This window comes from Macaca thibetana, chromosome 1 (genome assembly GCF_024542745.1).
Source record: "Macaca thibetana thibetana isolate TM-01 chromosome 1, ASM2454274v1, whole genome shotgun sequence".
In the NCBI taxonomy this organism is placed as follows: Eukaryota; Metazoa; Chordata; class Mammalia; order Primates; family Cercopithecidae; genus Macaca; species Macaca thibetana.
In genome coordinates this window covers 26229026-26248390 of record NC_065578.1, presented here as the reverse complement: position 1 = coordinate 26248390, position 19365 = coordinate 26229026, and the positions used below count along the sequence as shown (strand labels likewise).

The 19365-nt window shown below is 49.1% G+C and overlaps 1 protein-coding gene across 3 annotated transcripts in view; it reads right to left on the bottom strand.

Moving 5' to 3' along the window:
- The window catches only part of WDTC1 (WD and tetratricopeptide repeats 1), an 81110-nt gene that overhangs the window by 2418 nt on the left and 59327 nt on the right, over positions 1-19365 (bottom strand). For 2 of the 3 annotated variants that reach the window (XM_050794930.1, XM_050794948.1), the window contains 10 exons: positions 16174-16361; positions 13364-13546; positions 11939-12033; positions 11426-11541; positions 9631-9706; positions 8914-9022; positions 7976-8149; positions 4664-4899; positions 2019-2193; positions 624-816 (listed from right to left, as the gene is read on the bottom strand). In XM_050794930.1, the coding sequence (XP_050650887.1) occupies positions 624-816; positions 2019-2193; positions 4664-4899; positions 7976-8149; positions 8914-9022; positions 9631-9706; positions 11426-11541; positions 11939-12033; positions 13364-13546; positions 16174-16361 (1545 nt within the window). The remainder of the gene's footprint in view (positions 1-623; positions 817-2018; positions 2194-4663; positions 4900-7975; positions 8150-8913; positions 9023-9630; positions 9707-11425; positions 11542-11938; positions 12034-13363; positions 13547-16173; positions 16362-19365) is intronic. The other variant, XM_050794940.1, reaches the window with a different exon arrangement.

The window sequence follows — 19365 nt, the reverse complement described above, 5'->3', positions numbered from 1 at the left end:
TTCTTTCTCCTCTCCCCTCAATGGGGAATCCTACAGGAGTCCTCCCTTTAAAAGTCACAGCAAATTATCTTGGGAATCAGACATACCACTTGACTTTTGTTTTGCCAGCTGGGAAGAGGGAAGCAGTAGGGCAGAGGGGAAGGGGAGGCACCAAGCCAGCTTCCCTGGCTACCCACCCTGGGAGTGGAGAAGACTACACGTCCTAAGTGTCCTTGTGGGCTGGACACTTCACAGGCATCTCTTCTTTACTCCTCACTGCAACCTTTCAAGGTGATGCTGTCATTCCCATTCCCCACGTACAGATGATTAAAAGCCTGGGTCAGAGATGAAGTCTCTCAGGCAGTGAGGAGACTGGATTCAAACTTAGGCCTACCAGATGCCAAAGCCTGCATAGCTCCCTTGTGACCAGGGCCTCTGTACAGTTTCTAGGCAATTGCCACTGCATTTGGAGCTTCTGGAATCTGAGGACACAGCCTTGGGCCCCAAGATAAGAGATACTCAGCAGCTTCTAGCCTCTGGGTGGCTCATTTCTCTTCCCTGCATTAGCAGGCTCCACTGGAGCCTTCCACAGAATCCCTGCCCTCCTCTCTGCTTGGCTTTGGTCACCTTGACTGCACCCTCACCTCTGGTCGGGGGTTCCAGAGCCGCACAACAGGATCGATGCCGCTGGTGGCCAGGAAGCAGTAGCTGGGGTGTGGCTGCAGGCAGTTGACAATGGACTCATCCCCTTGGAGCACACGGACCAGGTTGGTGGTCTCCTTTTCCCAGATGAAGAAGGAGCCATCATCAGAGCCACTGACGATATACTGAGCGTTGCTGGCGGGGGGGCAAAGGGCAGGGAGGTCAGGTGGGGTACTGCCCTATAGCCTCAAGCAGAGGCTGCATGGCCTAGGTAAAGGGGGAGCAAGGAAGTCTGCAGCCACTCAGTCCCCCACACGCTGGGGTGTGCACTTGACCCAGAACTCCATGTACATAGCCCTGGTCACTGTTCTCTTAAACCCAGGGCCAGCAACTGCCTGGATTTCTCCAAGACAGTCTCCCCCACAGTTCATTATTCCCTCCTTGGGCCAGGATCATCTTACATCATCTCTCGGGTCTCTAAAATACTCTGTTCTAAGCCTTCCCTGAGCAGTCCCAGGCTTCTGGCATCCAGAATCCCCATGTAGCCCCTCACACACCACTGACATTTAGAGGGCATCTTGATGGATTCTTTCTTTTCTTAGAGACAAGGTCTCGTTCTGTCACCCAGGCTGGAGTACAGTGGCATGATCATGGCTCACTGTGGCCTTAACTGGTCCTCCCATGTCAGCCTCCTGAATAGCTGGGACTACAGGTGCATGTCACCACACCCAGAAAATTTAAAAAATTTTTTGTAGAGATGGAGGTCTATGCTGTCCAGGCTGGTCTCAAACTCCTGGGCTCAAGCAATCCTCCCACTTCAGCCTCCCCAAGTGCTGGGATTACAGGCATGAGCCACTGTGCCTTGCCTATGGAGAGATTATTGATTCATGTTCACGTGTCTCACCTACCCAAAGAAAGTACATCTACAAATGAGGGGTGGGGGTGATGGTGTCTGAAACACAGAGTTTGTCCCTTAGTACCCAGGGCACAGTTTTGAGCACAAAACAGATGCGCCAAGATCCCCAGCCTTGGAGGGCTGCTGCCTCACTCCCAAACAGAGGGAGGTTCCCTGAATGCAGATAAAGCAACCAAGCTCTGGCACATGCAGACAGAAGGAGAAGGAGGTGGGGGGTGAAGGAGTAGTCCAGGCACTGTACTGGAGGCTCTACTTGGATTATCTTATTAGTCCTTGTTATGGCCTCATAAGTGGGCATGGCAGGTTGGTCATCTCATAGATGAAAAAACTTCAGAGGCTGACAAAGGTGAAGCCACTTGCCCAAGGGTACAGAGGCAGAGCAGGGATTTGAGATTCTTCTCTAAAACCATTATGCCCCAATACTCCCCACTCAACCTCCTGCTGCCAACTGGGCTGCACCCTCCTCTTCAGGGCCTCGGACCTGCCAAAGAAATTGGCCTCCTTGATATCCGTGGTGGTGTTGCAGTGGCCGCAGTAGCGGAATTGATAGTCGTAGCTTCGCTCCCGCAGCACCATTTCATCCTCTGAGATGGAGTCCTTGCGGCTTGTGCTGCGGAGGCGGACTGGGGCGCCGCCACCAGGTCCCTTCTTCTCCTCTGGGGGCAGAGATCCAGAAAAGGTAAGCGTCCTGTTCCTTTCTCTGCTTCCCTATTTCCCCCCACCTATGGCTCTGTTTTCAGTCTAAAGTCTGACAACATAGAGCTACCTGCCTCCACCCTTATCCTGGAAAATTGGGGAAAGGTTGTGAGGAAGATGCATCTTTGGATCTAGCCCCTGAGGATGTTCACAAGGAGACCTTTGATGCTACGAGGGCCTGACAGCCCTAAGGATGCAGAGACTCAAAGTGTGTTTCTGTGGAGATGAGAGGCAGGGGAGGGTAGAGTGAGGCACTAGCAAAGAAAGAATGGGTGACTTTTTTTTTTTTTTTTTTTTTTTTTCTTTTTGAGATGGAGTCTCGCTCTGTCACCCAGGCTGGAGTGCAGTGGCATGATCTCGGCTCACTGCAACCTCCACCTCAAGGGTTCAAGCGATTCTCCTGCCTCAGCCTCCTGAGTAGCTGGGATTACTACCAGGCATGTGCCACCACATCCAGCTAATTTTTGTATTTTTAGTAGAGATGGGGTTTCACCACGTTGGCCAGGCTGGTCTCGAACTCTTGACCTCAGGTGATCCACCTGCCTCTGCCTCCCAAAGTGCTGGGATTACAGACGTAAGCCACCGAGCCCAGCCTGGGTGACTTTTATAAACAGATTCGTAGCGCTTAGGGCAGTAAGGACCATGCCCTTACCCTCTGGAAGACAAGTTATTAGGGTTCCAAATGAGAGACACTGATCAGTTAAGTGACAGGTATTCACACAAGTTTTCTCATTTCCTTAAAAGTGACTCACTCGTGCCTGCTTCAGGGCCTTGGAGCATCCTGGTCCATATGCCAGGAGCTCTGCATCTCCCACAGCTACACTTTGTTGTTGTTGTTGTTGGAGATAGGATTTTGCTCTGTTACCCAGGCTGGAGTGCAGTGGTGTGATCATGGCTCACTGTAGCCTTGACCTCCTGGGCTCAAGTGATCCTCTTGCCTCAACTGCCCGAGGAGCCGGGACTACAGGTGTGTGCCACCATCCTTGGCTAATTTTTTTTTTTTTTTTTTGAGACGGAGTCTCACTCTGTCGCCCAGGCTGGAGTGCAGTGGCCGGATCTCAGTTCACTGCAAGCTCCGCCTCCTGGGTTTACACCATTCTTCTGCCTCAGCTTCCCGAGTAGCTGGGACTACAGGCGCCCGCCACCTTGCCCGGCTAATTTTTTGTATTTTTTAGTAGAGATGGGGTTTCACGGTGTTAGCCAGGATGGTCTCGATCTCCTGACCTCATGATTCGCCCATCTCGGCCTCCCAAAGTGCTGGGATTATAAGCTTGAGCCACCACGCCCGGCCGGCTAATTTTTAAAATTTTTCTTTTGTTGAGATGGGATCTTGCTATGTTGTCCTGACTGATACTGAACTCCTGGGCTCAAGCGATTTTCCCATGTCGGCCTCCCAAAGTGCTGGGATTATAAGTGTGAGCCACTGCACTAGGCCACACAGCTATATTTTGTATCTAGTTAATGCTTCCTTTGGATCCTTTAGATCTTAGCTTAAATGTTTCTTCCTGAAGAACCCCAGAATGCCATCAAGCCCCCCCAACACACACACCATTCAGGCCCCATGGCACTTGTCATACTTTTTGTTTCTCCTTTATCACTTGGTTCCTTCACTAGACTGTACATGCCATAAACACAGAAATTCCATCTGACTTAGTCACAGCTCTATTCCCAGGACCCAGCACAGTGCCTGACACATGGCAAGTGTCTGATAACTATTCATTAAACAAATGAATTTATCACATGGTTGGTAAACTGCAAAGGAGAGAGGTGAAGATCCATGTCTGCCTCCTGTGAGCTCACCATTCATGTTCACAGACCACACACCAATGGCCCAGTTCATTCTCCAGCACATTGAAGTGAGCTGGGCAGGGCTTCGTGCTCTTTGTGCAGGTAAGGCAGTAGGTAGAGAGGCTGTGCTTTCTCCAAAGCCACACAGTCACATAGTGGAGCTGCATTTGGAACCAAGGCCCCACGTTCCAAGCCTGAGGCATTTCTACTGCTCTGCGCTATTGTCTCTGCTGCACTTGTACACTCGGAACAAACACAACGACCAGCTTCTGCTTCTCAGATGCCCAAGTGGAACCACCAGGGCCCTGTCTGAACAGGTGAGGATGCCTAGTGGGAGCCTGACTGAGCTCAGCTTCCTCCTATTCTGGGCACCAGGCACTCCCCCAGGTGCTCTAAACATGCCATTTAAACATGCTGATCCTCAATAGAAACGCTCAGTGGGAGGTGCTGGCATGTCTCCGTCCTTTTCAGACAAGGAAACACTCTCAGAGAGAGACCAAGTAACTGCCCCAAGGTTGCATGGTTTCTGAATCAACATCTGAACCCAGGCCTCTCCAATCCCGGAACCATGACCTCTCCAGAATGTCATGCAGCATCTCAAAGAGAAAGAGTAACAGCACCCCCTCCTCAGTGCCCACTCACCACCATCATTTTTGGAGAAGAGGGCAGCTGTGATGTCACGACCCAATGCATCACAAGCGCTGCTGTGGGCCTGCTCCGGAAATTTCCCTTTGAAGTCGTCCAGGCACTCCAGGGCTTCAGCCACATACTTGAGCTCAAAGAGGCAGCGGGCCAGGCGAAAGTGTGCCTTCAGGTGGCATGGGTTTAGGGAGATGGCCTTGAGGCAGTCCCTCAGGGCATCATAGTGGTCACCATCCCTGGGAAGGTGGGGAAGAGTGGTTTAGAGGTGGAGCCACGTGGCAAGCAAGGGGTCCCCACTCAGTCTCCTCTACTTCCTGTGGCCACCCCGGCCCACCACTGACAGATCTCATGGCAAGGGGACTTGAGGACGAAGAGAATCCTGGCTCAGCCCAGGCCTCCCCCATCAGGAGACAGTATGGTTAAAGAGCAAGCCAGGAAACCCTGAGGTCTTGAGGGTGGCAAAAGCTGGTGTCAGGCTGCCCTCTGCTGGGCACAGAGTGCAACTGCACACTGGCTCACCCCAGGCACCCGCAGCTCTGCAGCAGAAGGCCTGGCATCTTGCCCACCACAGGCTCCCCAAGCCCTCCTTCTCTCTTCCCCCATCCACCTCCTCAAATCACCCCCAGCTGGCCTTCAAAGCCATGTCCAAGGCAGGGGGCCCTCAAGGACAGTTCTGTGGTCTGGGGAAGCCAGAAGTGCCAGGCTGGGGACGCAGGGTCTGATCAGCAGGCAGCAAGCCCTCAGCCAGACCCCCCTCTGTCCTGGCTGACTGATCCACAGCAGCTGTGGCCTCTACCTCCTGGGGCTGGAGGATGGGGCCTGACAGTCTGGCAGAGTCGGCTCTCTGGAAGCTGATGGTAAGGGGGGTTGTGCACACCAGGAGCTCCAAATCGTCCCCACTCACTTCTCCAACCTCCTGAAGCATGGATGAAGGGAAGTGGGAGTGCTTTTAGTGGGGAAGTGGGGAAAGAGGAAGTGAAAGGAGGTCAGAGAAGCCCCTCCTTTTCCCACCCTGTGCCAGAATATAGGAAGCACACTCCCCCAGCACCCACAGACCTGTCTTTGCCTCTTGTCTGGAGAGCCAGACGGGCCCCACAGGAGCTGCTTCTTTGGAAGCCATTTTTTTTTTCCCAACTGGGCTGGGGTAGGCCTACGACTCAACTGTGCCAAGCAGCAGTAAGAGACACCCCCTAGAGTTAATGGCCCCTTCTCCAAGGGCACAGCTCACAACAATCCAGCATGGCTAAGGCAGGTCTGACATGGGAAGGTCCTTCCCGAGCCTCCTTCTGCAGCACTCAGAGGGAGCACCCAGTCCTTGAAGCTGCCATGCTCAGACCAGCAACCAGCAGCTCAGCCCATGTGGGGGCAGGCAGGAAACAGAGCTGCTTCAATGGTGTGGCCTGCGTCAGGATGAGTGGCTGTGACGAAGGAGCAGGCACTGTGTGGAAACCCAATTACTGCCTGCAAGGTGCCCCTCTGAGCTCCTGGGGAGAGCCAGACCAGAGACCAGCCAGGAGCCAGAGGGTGACAGCTCCCACTGCATCCAGGAGCAGATGGCAGCCCTGGGGAGACTGGCCTAGGACAGAATGTGACATTCTAGGGGTCACTGGCAGGCATGTGGGGATGGGGGTAGAGAGCAGGCTGGCCCCAGGGCTCACCCTTCCTAGACTCATTGCCAGATCAATCTCCCTGAAAGGACAGCCCTCGGCACATCCCTCTCCTGCTCAGAACTCTCCAGTAGCTGCCCATCATGCACTGAATCGAGGCCAACGTCACCGCTCTGCATTCCAAGCCCTCCCTAGGCCGGCCCCAGGCTACCTCACAGACTCATCTCCTGCCAGTCCCTCTCCGAACCCTCTGCTCCAGCCAAATGGATTTGCTGTTCTGCAAACAAGCTCTTCAGTCAGTCCCCCACCCCCACGCCTTTGTTCACACCATTTCATCTCCCTGGAATGTCCTTCCCCCACAGGCCCCTCCTCTCCTTCATCTCCTGTCTAAGCCTGCCTACACTTAAAGCCCATTCAGACGCCATGTCTCTCTGATGCTTCCCTGCTCCCCAGCTAAAGCGACCCAACTTTTCTTGATGCCCACAGCCCTTTACCTGACCATTTACAAGACTCACTGCTTTCTATCTCTTTAATGCTGAAGTATGTCCACTACTTTACCCACTGTCTGGCGGCTCCTCTGGAGCACAGGAACTTTGTGTTCCTAGTACCTAGCACATAGTAGGAGCTCAGAGAACATGCTGAGGGCACATATGGATTGGGAAAACACCAACCTCACTTAGCAAGAATGCAGGAGTGAAGCTGAGCTCTCAGCCTACAGCTTAGATGAGGACCACTGAGTTCTACCCAACTGTTGGACAGAGAGGTGAATCAACTCAGGATTCACCCAAAACAGTCATCTCCTGGGTTTGGCTGCCACTTGAGCCCTTGGCCAACTCCTGATGCCTCAGCTAAGGCTGGGGGATAGCATCTTCCCCACTCCTACCTAGCACTACCATCCTGCTGACTTGGGTGGGTTTCTTAAGCTTCCCTCTCTGGCCTGCCTAGTTGCAGCCAGACGATGGCACACCAGCTGGCCTGTCTGTCTGGGCAGAGCCGACGGATGCCAGACGGAGTAGAAATGGCTGTGGGCCCAGCTCTATCCATCTCTAGTCCTGGCCCTGGCTGGGGGATGGGGGGCGGGGTCTGCATGTCTGCTTGCCTGCTGGTGCTGCAGGCAGAAGGGCTGGGGGCCCTGATGGTCTCCAAAGATGAGGAGTTCTTTCGGATATGGTCTACTTCTTTATTACCAGCCACCATACCCTAGCGTGACCCACAGCCAGCTTTGGATTTCTGGGATATGGTTTGTACTCAGTCCAAAGGGTCTAAGAACACAGAAAGCAAGCCTTAGGTGGGGCCAAGGGACTGCAGAATATTTTAGACACATACCAACTGAATTCACCAAACCCCTCATTTCCACTTAGCAAGATTCCACTGCTCTTCAAAGTCCAGTTCTCCAACAGTTGGGACTAACAATCCTCAACTCCTACTTCCCCAGGGGCCACAGCACTTTATAATAATATGCCATGTAGGAACTAGCTTTGAACATGTTCCACATAACTGTGAGCTTCCTTAGTGCTTGATTGGCGCCTGCCCACCATTAGCCTGGAGGTGGGGAGGAGAGGCCAAGAAGCCCTAAGAGGCAGCAATATGTTCCTGCCACCTTCCCTGGATGCCTTGGCAACTTGGCTCCATCAGGCCCCTGCCTTTTGGTCCAGTTGCTTTGTCCCTCATCCTGACCCAGATGCCCTCTGCAGTGGCCACTCACCACTTGCGCTTCATGTAGGCTGCTGCTCGGTTTCCATAAAGCATGGCATTGTGAGGGGCCCTCTGCACAGCCTTGCTGTAAAGCTGAATGGCTTGGGTCCACTGCTGGCAGGCAAAAGCCTCATTGGCTTGCTGTTTCACACGCTCCAGGTATGGCGGTAGCTCTACTTGGGGGCTGCAGGGGAAATAGAGCCAAGTCAGAACAGTCAAAGAAGGTCAGAGCAGCCCCTCAGGAAGTCTGTAACACAGCCTGAGGGTCACCCAGGTTTTCTTGGCTCCTGGGATCTGACTGCTTTCTGGAAGAGGGGACCACTACCCTGGCCTGGGCTATTACCTATTACCATGATAGGGAACAGACACCATTCCAAATACTCTCAGCCAATGAAAAGAGGAAGGGCAGAAACGAAGCTGTACTTAAACTCCTGGGCATGGCAGTAGCTGACACCACCTGCCTCCATACTGAGCTGAACTTTATGACCACCCGAGTCCCTCCTATGGATCACTGTCTAAAGAATTCTATTTCTCTCAAGGCTAGGGAATTTGAGCACCTCTGTATCCAAAGCCTAGCACAAGGCCTGGCAGAGAAAAGAGGCAAGGATATGCTATAGGATGGGGAATAATATAATGGGGAGGCCCATTTGTATGCAGCCCCTTTTTGGAGAGAGCTCAGTGCCAAGAGGCAGCTAGCCCCTGGGTCCTGACCCCAGTTACTGGTACCAACAGGCTAGAGCTACAGTCTGACTAGGACTAGTGTCCTGCCAGGCAGAGGGGCACTGGAAACACTAGCCACCCTCCAAGAAGCCTCTTTGCCTTGGTCCTCACTCTCTGGGATGCATGAGTGGGTGTGGGTCAGGAGGAAAATTTACAGGTTATGTCCCTCCCTCCAGTACATATAGTGTAACTGGGGCTTGGAGGGTTGGACAAGCCAGCTGGCCTCACCTGACATGTCCCCTACTCTCCGGCAGCCGGAAGCCATTGCTATGAAGGTGCAGGCCATTGGACACACCGTTGGATACACCGTTGGTGGACATCTTGCCATTCTGGACTTCTGGCAGGAGATAGTAAGAAAGTGACAGCAACAACTCAGGAAGAGTTCTTCCTGGCAGCCCTCCAGCTTCCATCACAGGGTCTGATGGTTCCATCGTGGGACTACTCTCTCAGAGTAAGATCCATTCCCAGAAAGCAAGTTCTGACATAAAGAAAAGCCCGTGCGCCCTCTGCTGGCTGGCGAGAGACACAACTTCACTGTGGCATTACTCAGCTAGGGCTCCGGCTAGGGCTGGGGCTGGGGCTGGGGCTGGGGGTGGGAATGGAGGGAGGATGTGCCTAAATCAACTGCAGGCCCCAGGAAGAAATCAATGAGAACACTGGGCCAGGATACAAAGGAGAGGAGAACTACTTCAGGTTCTCAAGAGCCAAGCCATGGAAGGAACCTGTCTTTCCAGAGGGAAGCAAAAAGGGCAGTGATGCAAAGCTCTTTAAGAGATCTCTGCTCTATTGTCATCTTCTTTCTTACTGCATAGGCAGGATTATTTCAGAGATCTGCTCTTTTTGAAGATCACCGTCCAGAGTAAAGGGCAGGCTTCTCAGCAGGTGTAGCATGCACTCAAGCTCCCCTACACCGCCTCAGCAGAGATACCCTAAGGGAGAACTTACCCCCTGAGGAGTGGCATTTTCTGGGTAAGAGGAAGGTGTACGGTCGCTGCTTGTAAGTCAGGTCAAACAAATAGACCTAGAGTTGAGGGGACAAAAAAAGAGATGGAAGCTGTGAGGTAAAGATGTGGTTGAACCAGTAACCAGGACTGCTTCTCAAGAACCAGGGTCTTGGAACACAGTGAGTGTTGAGCATAGAACCATCAAGCTATACTAGAAGGTGTTTCCAGCAAACTTCAGGCCGGAAAATCTTCCTAGCTCTGGCATTCAGGGTGGGCTATCTGATCTACCCAAAGCCCTGCTTGAAATACTATGATTAATTAGAATCACATTTGGCTGGGCATGGTGCCATAGCCTGTAATCCCAGTGCTTTAGGAGGCTGAGGCAGGAGGGTGGTTGCTTGAGCCCAGGAGTTTGAGACCAGTCTGGGCAACATGGCGAAACCCCATCTTTACAAAAAATACAAAAATTAGCCAGGTGTGGTGGCATGTGCCTGTGGTCCCAGCTACTCAGGAGGCTGAGGTGGGGGGATCATTTGAGCCTGGGATGTCGAGGCTGCAGTGACCCGAGATTGCACCACTGCACTCCAGCCTGTGTGACAGAGTGAGATCCTGCCTCAAAAAAAAAAAAAAAAAAAAAAAAAGAAGGTCAGGTGCGATGGCTCATGCCTGTAATCCCAGCACTTTGGGAGGGTGAGGTGTGCGGATCACCTGAGGTCAGGAGTTTGAGACTAGCCTGACCAACATGGTGAAACCCCATCTCTACTAAAAATACAAAATTAGCCAGGTATGCTGGTGCATGCCTGTAATCCCAGCTACTTGGGAGGCTGAGGCAGGAGAATTGCTTAAATCCAGGAGGCGGAGGTTGCAGTGAGACAAGATTGCACTATTGCACTCCAGCCTGGGCAACAAGAGCAAAACTCCATCTCAAAAAAAAAAAAAAAAAAAAAAAAAAAAAAAAATCACGTGTCATATGTTTAAAAAGGTGAAGAAGTCCTCAAAGGTCACAAAGCCAAAGGTCTCATTTTACATTTACCCTGGCACTACTCCTGAGCCTTTCACGATTCCTTGGACAGGTGCAAGAGTGTCTGGCTTATCCTCACCTATTTTGCATCCCATTTCCTTTGTATATATTTGGGCCTTGCCTTGTAACATCATTAACTGTTTCATTTGTCATGTCTCCCATCAGCCTGGGGATGGATCATATTTCCCACTTGTCTCTCTTATATTGACAATAATGCTAGTCCCAGAGTAAGTGCTCAGTGTTGGTAGAGTAAATAAATGTATGCAAGGCTTACTAAATATCCTGAGAGCACACAAACAGAAGGTTTAGCAACCTGCCATTATCAAAGAACACTTCCCAAAGCTGGCCCTAACCCATAGCTTGCTCTGTGCTGCATGCTCTGAGCCCCAGGGATTTCCCCCTAGGAAAATAGCAGATGAGGAAACTGAGGCTCAGAAAAATAAAGAGATTTGCTCAAAGTCACAGTAAACAGCTGGTAAACAGCAGGCCAGCATTTGAACAGAAGTCTGCCAATTCCAAATTCCATATTCTTAACCAAAATACCATACTATCCTATTTCTATCTAGTTCCTTAAGAAAAAATGAAATAAAAAGACTGAGCTAGGACACCTCTCTGGGAACTCCAATGATGCCACATCACCGCCACATTTCACTGTAACATCATTTACCATAAGGCTGTTGTGTCTTGTCTGCCTCAGCAGTGAACATAAGGTACACGCCCCTGGCTGCTGGGCATGGAATGATGATGGGGCAGAACCACCTTATGCTGTACATACCTGTTCCCCTCCCATGTTGACTAGCAGCTCTGTGCCATTGGGGCTGAAGGTCACATAGGTGGCAACCAGCACTCTCAAACGGTTGTTGTAGTCAGGAAGCTTCACTGGCAGGTGACCTGCAGGGAATAGCCCAGTCATACTAGGGTCCCAGTCCTCTTCAAAGGGGCATGAGATTGTGTGAAGTCAGTCATAGCAAAAATGATACCAATCAACTTTAGCATAAAAGCAGCTACAAGTGTTGAGCCCTTACTATATGCACTGGGCCAGCTGCTTTATATATTTAATCTCATTTAGTCATTATAATCCCATTTTACTTAACCTTAATGAGTTTCTTTTCTGTAATTTGCTGAAGGTGACATAGCTTGTCCATGGCAGAGTTGGGATTAAAACTCAGGTCTGTCTGACTCTAAAACTCTTCTTCTTGACCACCATGCCATGCTGTCTCCCTGGACTGCCCCCAAAAGAGTCAGCATCTAGCCAACAATTTGGGGCCAGAGCTGTGCTGAGCACTACCTGCTACGTAATATTGTGCTGCACCATCCGGAAGCGGTTTCTGCCGGTCACAGAAGGTGTGCACACCCGCTGAAGGGCTCTGCTTCATGCTCTTTCTGGTAGGAAGGAAAATCATATAGGTTAAAGTCACAGCACTGCCCCTGGCTAGACCAGACCACACTCACTAAAAGAAAACTTACATTTGTATCTGAGAGATACAGGAGGTATTTTTCTTCCTTACCTAAGCAACCCCAAAGGCCCACCAACTAGACAATTACAGACACATACGTTACAGTGCTTTACCAAGTAGGTCTTATAAGCTGTCTGGGTCTTCATGACCACCTTATCTTTCCCATTTTACAAACAAGCAAGCTAAGGTTCAAGACCCGCTCCAAGCCATGCAGTGCGTGAGGGGAAGCAGTGGTCACCAAGCCCATGAATGAAAATAAGCAGGCCAGACATTCCTGTATCCATCCCAAGAATCATGGAAAGCCTGGGCAACAGGCTCGAGAGGCAACTCAGGTCTGGGAGTGCTGTGGGGGTTCTGAGTATTATAAGAACAAGCAGGAAATATTATATACAGTGATTTCTTTCAGAAAGACACTATAAGAGATTTGTATAAGAAATTATAAGAATAAATAAATATAAGGAAATTATAAGGAATTTATATAAGAAATTATATAAGAGATTATGGGTAATTTATACTTTTCATATTTTCCAACATAAGCAAGGATTAAGTTTTTAAAAAATCACAAAATTGAACAAAGTCCATTTCATAAAGAAGAAGGGGCCAGGCTGGGTGTGGTGGGTGATGTCTGTAATCCCAACACTTTGGGAGGCTGAGGCGGGCAGATCACCTGAGGTCAGGAGTTGAAGACTAGCCTGGCCAACATGGTGAAACCCTGTCTCTACTAATAATACAAAAAGTATCCGGGTATGGTGGCAGGTGCCTGTAATCCTAGCTACTCAGGAGGCTGAAGCAGGACAACAGTTTGAACCCGGGAGGCAGAGGTTGCAGTGAGCTGAGATTATGCCACTGCACTCCAACATGGGTAACAGAGCAAGACTGTGTCTCAAAAAAATAAAAAATAATAAATAAATAAATAAAAGAAGGGATCAGGCACAGTGGCTCATACTTGTAGTCCCAGCATTTTGGGAGGTCGAGGTAGGAAGATTGCCTTAGCTCACGAGTTTGAGACCAGCCTGGGCAACATGGAAAGACCCCGCCTCTATAAAAAAATTAAAAAATTAGCCAAGCGGGGTGGCGTTGTGACTGTAGTCTCAGCTACTAGAGAGGCTGAGGTGGGAGGATCGCTTGAGCCTGGGAGGTCGAGGCTGCAGTGAGCTGTGATAGAAGAAGAGGGCATGGCAATGGCAGTGAGGGAAAGGGGCAGCAGGTTCTCCAGGGACTTACCCATAGGAGACAGGAGGCTGAACTATTCATACCTGTGGTTATGGATCATGCGGATGTCATAGAGCCTCACGAAGGGCCCGCTGGCCCCAACTGCCAGGCAGTTGTTGTCCTGGGGGTTGACGGTGAGGCACTTGGCCTCCACCAGCTGGCCACAGTACTCTGTCAGGTCAATCAGCACCTCCGAGTGTTTGCTGTTCTCTCGAAGGTCATACTGGCTGTGAGAGAGGACAGAGTTAGGGAATTGGGGCTTGGGGTCCTTGTGTGGAAGGCAGGGGAAAAGACAAGTTCTTGTTTTGCAAGAGGATTGGGAGGGACTTTGGACCTGTTTCTAAATAAGAATGTCAAAAACAATTCCCATTTCTTGAGTGCCCACCGTGTGCCAGGTACCTGTAGTAGGCTTCTCACACATTCTATTTTATTCCATTAAAACTCCTAAGGTGGACACTACTGTACATATTCTACAGATGTCAGTATTATTGCTACTATTATACTACTACTGATTACCAATACTTAGTGAAAATGTGCTTTATGTCCAGTATTGCCCCTTAATTAAATCCTAACGTCATCTCTAGGTACCATTAGAATACTGAGGTTCAAAGATGTTGAATAACCTGACTGAGATGATACTGCTAGTAAGTGCAGAGCTGGGGAAGCTTTCTAAGATGGCATCTTAAACACTCTGCTCCACTCCTACCTAATCTAGTTTCTTTCATGAAACAAGGTATGGAGGTGACAGAAAAGAGAATCTGCAGATCATCTAAGAGCTATCTAGATATACCATGGGCCAAGGCAAGCCTAAAAGTCTCATCCATGCAGTAAAGGTAATGCCAAAAAGGCTACCAAACAGCAGCAAACTCCCACTGCTCCAGATGGGGAAACTTTCTGCTGCCAATACACAGGTATCCTCAGAGAGTGGTGGGTAGTGGGGACATCACCCATATGCTCACCCCTCTTGCCTGGACATCTGCTACCACCTCTTTGCTGTTCACCTTGTCTTTCTAAGCCATCTTCACCAGGTTGCTCTTCCTAAAATATTATTTTACATCACTCTCCTGCTCAAAAAATTGCAGAGATTCCTCAATACTTTTAGCACAAGTTTACTTTTACCAAACTCCTCAGTCTGGTTTTCAAGACTCAATTTCACATCTCTCTCCAACCTTATTCCTCAGTTTTCTAAATGTGGGTCAATTATAACTACAGAATTCTTTATCCTGCACATGCCATGTTTATTTCTGCCTTTGCAAACTCTGCTCAAGCTGGGGAATACACTCTGCTTTTCCTTGCCCATCCAAATCCTGTCTGTTCTGGAAGGCCCAGCTTATGTTCACCTTCTGCTAGGACACCTTCTCTGACTGTGCCTATGCCTAAACACTTAGGATCCTACCCGATGTGCTAGACGCTCAGCTTCTACCAGCTGGCCCTGGCAAAATCTGGTCAGCCAAGGTCAACAAGTGCTACACAGAGCTGGACCTGCCACTGACCAAGTGCATTCTGTCTTCTGAGGTTCAGGGATGCAGTGACTTATCCCAGTCAAATACTGAGTGAGAGAGCTAGGATTTGACCCCAGGTCTGTCAGACTTTATTGCCTTGTTCTTGACTATGTTATAATTTATATATGAGTTAGATATTCCTCATTTATAAAAGGAAAGAGGGCACAAAGTCCTACAGGAACTCAAGGGAGACAGATTAAAGCAGGCTGGGGAGATAAGGAAGAAGTTCTAAGGTCACATCTGAAGAAAGGAGTTAAAGAAGGGCAACAACACCATTTTAGAATGAAGGGAAGTAGAGGCAAATGTGTAACAATGTAGGGCATTGGAAAAGGGGTCAGTCCATTTTACCATTTCCAGCTGGCTTGCCCCCTCCCAGGTATATGGCCACTGACCAACTGTTCAAGAGAAATGTATGAAGCAGCTCTGTGTGCCAGGCACTGTGCTGGGCTCTAGGGACACAACCAAGAACAAGACAGACATGGAGTTGCTCTAAGAGAGTTTACTTTTCTATTTAGTGAGGATACAGACAAAAAAGTAAACCAATAAGTAAAAATTAAAATAAGACCAGGTGTGGTGGCTCACACCAGTAATCCTAGCACTGTAGGAGGCTGAGGTGGGAGGATCACTTGAGTCCAGGAGTTCCAGACCAGCCTGGGCAACACAGAGAAACCCCACCTCTACAAAAAAAAAAAAAAAAAAAAATTAGCCAAGCATGGTGGAACGTGTCTGTAGTCCCAGATATTCAGGAGGTGGAGGTGGGAGAATCACCTGAGCCCAGGAAGACAAGGCTGCAGTGAGCCATGATCACGCCACTGCATTCCAACCTCGGCAATAGAATGGAGTGAGACCCTGTCTCAAAAAATAAATTAATTAATAAAAATAAAGTAACTACAGGTGGCAATTAGAGTTATAGAGGATATAATTAGTGTGTTAAAACTAGCAATAATGTTTGTTTACTTTAGACAGGATGGTCAGAGAAGGTGCTTCTGAAGAGGTAACTCAAGCTGATCTCCTTAGGATAAGAAAGAGTACGACATGGGAAGAGCTGGGGACAGAGAATCTCAAAGTAAAGCGTAATGTGAATGCCCAGAGGCAGAAGAGACCGTGGACACCTGAGGTGGTGAGAAAAGGCTTGTGGGCCTAGAGGTAGTACAAGGGAGGGCAAAGGAGGAGGAAGGTGAAAGCAGAGTAAGCAAATGTTCCCAATGGAGTTAGTACACAGACAACTGCCCTGGGCAGACAAAGGAGGTTGGACCTCTGCTAGAGGGAAAGAGCTAGGCCTGTAGAAGGAAACACTATAGGATGATGGGATGGGGGAGCAACAGGCCCCACTAGATGCCCAAGACTCTTACCGGATAAGCCCATCCTCAGCAGCACTCCAGAATGTGTTGGGCCACATGGGCGCTGTGGCGATGCGCTTCACCCGGTTTGTATGATCTCCGAACATGTGGATGGTCTCCTTTACCGTCAGGTCGTGCACATGCACCTTAGAGTCGGCTGCCCCCGTGATCAAGATGCGGTCCCCAGCGTGAGGCAGGAACTATTCAGGAGAAATGGAGGAAGGGGTGGGTGGTGAGAGTAGAAATGGCTACAGAAGGAGGCTAGCCTGGATGTCTGCACCGTTTTCTCTCTCCATGTCAGATAAGAGAATGAGCCCATTCAGGCTGGGCATGGTGGTTCATTCCTGTAATCCCAGCTGCTCAACAGGCTGAGGCAGGAAAATCTCTTGAACCCAGGAGGCAGAGGCTGCAGTGAGCCGAGATTGTGCCACTGCACTCCAGCCTGGGCGACAGAGGGAGACTGTCTCAAAAAAAAAACCACACACACACAAAAAAACAAAACAAAACAAAACAAAACCCTTGAGGTTCAGCAGTAATATGCAGCAGGATTGTGTTCAAGCCGAAGTCTGTCTGACTCCCATATGCCCTACCTGCTTCATGATGACTACTTAGTAACCTAGAGATTGAGTAATAAATTAGTCCTGAAGTGAAAAAGACTTTCAGTGTTTTAAGGGTGTTTTGTTGTTGTTGTTGGTTTTTGCTTTTTAAGACAGAGTCTCGCTCTGTTGCCCAGGCTGGAGTGCAGTGGTGCAATCTCGGCTCACTGCAACTTCCACCTCCTGGGTTCAAGCGATTCTCCTGTCTCAGCCTCCTGAGTAGCTGGGATTACAGGCATGCACCACTACACCCAGCAAATTTTTGTATTTTTAGTAGAGACAGGGTTTCACCATGTTGGCCAGGCTGGTCTTGAACTCCTGACCTCAGGTGATCCACCTGCCTTGGCCTCCCAAAGTGCTGGGATTGCACACATAAGCCAGCATGCCTGGCTGGGAATGAGTGTTTTAAATTAGTTTGACTGTTTCTGAAAAACAATCTGGCAATAGTAACAAAGATTAAAAACAATTTCCATCTTTTGACTCAAAACTTCCACTTCTAAGAAATAATCCAAAAAGAAAAAAGGGACCTGGTCAGAAATGCTTGGATGCTTTTTGTAATAGCAAATATTGGAAACAGCTCAAATGTTGGACCATAAGGAAGGGCTGAGCATCTAGAGGATACATCTCTGTGCAGTATTTATTAAAAAAAAAAAAAAAAAAAAAAAAGGCCGGGTGCAGTGGCTCACACCTGTAATCCCAACACTTTGGGAGGCCGAGGTGGGCGGATCACCTGAGGTCAGGAGTTTGAGACCACCCTGGCCAACATGGTGAAACCCTGTCTTTACTACAAAAAAAATTAGCTGGGTGTGGTGGTGTGCACCTGTAATCCCAGCTGCTTGGAATGTTGAAGCAGGAGAATTGCTTGAACCCGGGAGGTGGAGGTTGCAGTGAGCTGAGATGGCATCACTCACTCCAGCATGGGTGACAGAGCAAACAAGACTCTGTCTCAAAAAAAAAAAAAAAAAACCACACAAACCACCATCCTGATAAAGGCAAGAACAAAATGCTCCAGATGACATCTGATAAGAAAAAAACAGCTGTAACCATAGCTTCAAATAATGAAAAAAGAAAGTATGCAGTTCTCAGCTGGGTACTGTGGCTCACACCTGTAATCCCAGCACTCTGGGAGGCTGAGGCAGGTGGATCACCTGAGGTCGGGAATTCGAGACCAGCCTTACCAACATGGAGAAACCCTGTCTCTACTAAAACTACAAAAAAATTAGCCGGGTGTGGTGGCGTATGCCTGTAGTCCCAGCTACTCAGGAGGCTGAGGCAGGAGAATCACTTGAACCCGGGAGTCGGAGGTTGCAGTGAGATGAGATCGTGCCACTGCACTCCAGCCTGGGTGACAGAGCAAGACTCTGTCTCCAAAAAAACAAAAAAACAAACAAAACAAAACAAAACAACAACCAGAAAGTATGTAGTTCTATCACATAACTTTGAGAATGAAAAATATTTGGGAGTGGTGCTGAATTCTCGTGTAAGTTCAAAAAATTGAAATATCTTTTTTTTTAATTGAAAAGTTGCTCCCTACCCACAACAAGGCTGAGTGGTAGTATTGGGGGAGGGGCAATGTCCTACACTGAAACAGCTGATGTCCCACTTGACTTTAAATGTTCACAAAGAGCAACAATTCACTCTTTCCACATAGACTTCTCTCTAAGGGCTCATTAGAACAAGGTCTAGCTGGGCACTGTGGCTCATGCCTGTAATCCCAACACCTTGGGAGGCTGAGGCAGGTGGATAACCTGAGATCAGGAGTTCGAAATCGGCCTGGTGAAACCCTGTCTCTATTAAAAATACAAAAATTTGCCAGGCGTGGTGGTGCACACCTGTAATCCCAGCTACTCAGGAGGCTGAGGCACAAGAATCGCTTGAACCCGGAGTTGGAGGTTGCAGTGAGGCAAGATTGTGCCATTGCACTCCAGCCTGGGCGACATTCAGAGTGAGACTCAGCCTCAAAAAAAAAAAAGAAAAGAAAAGAAAAAAAAAGAACAAGGTCTAGATGAAATAGACATGATTTAATCATTTTTTAGGGACAACCAGCAGTCTTTAATCCTGTCTAGAGACGGCATACACTCAATGCACATAAGAAATAAACTGGGGTGCTCTTGTCATGATCTTGTGGCTACTGCCACACGCATCACATACCATAGTCACCACCAGGGGGAGCGCATGAGTTAAATACATACAAATTTGCAGTGTTTCCACTACCTAAAGAAAGAAGAATCCTCTTTGGTTTTTTTTGTTTGTTTGTTTTTAATGGAAGAGGAGGCTGAGAGTCTGCGTGTAAGTGCCTTTCCCAAGGTCTTACCGTTAGGGAGTATCAAGACCATTGTGAAATTCTGGTATTAGAACTTAATGTCTTATGCTCTGATGCTAAACTAATGGCTTAGGTTCCCTTCCCCAGGCCTGACTGTACAGACTAAAATTGGACCGAAACTCTTTGCAGGGGCAGAAAGCAGTTTCCGTTAGTCATGTAAGAAGTAAATTATCACTGTTCTGTCTCTAAAGGTGAGAATCACAGCTTGAGAAAAAAAAAAAAGGTTTAGGAAAACAAGTAGGTTAGGAGCTATTGTCTTATTCAGGTATCTTGTAATTCCTCTTG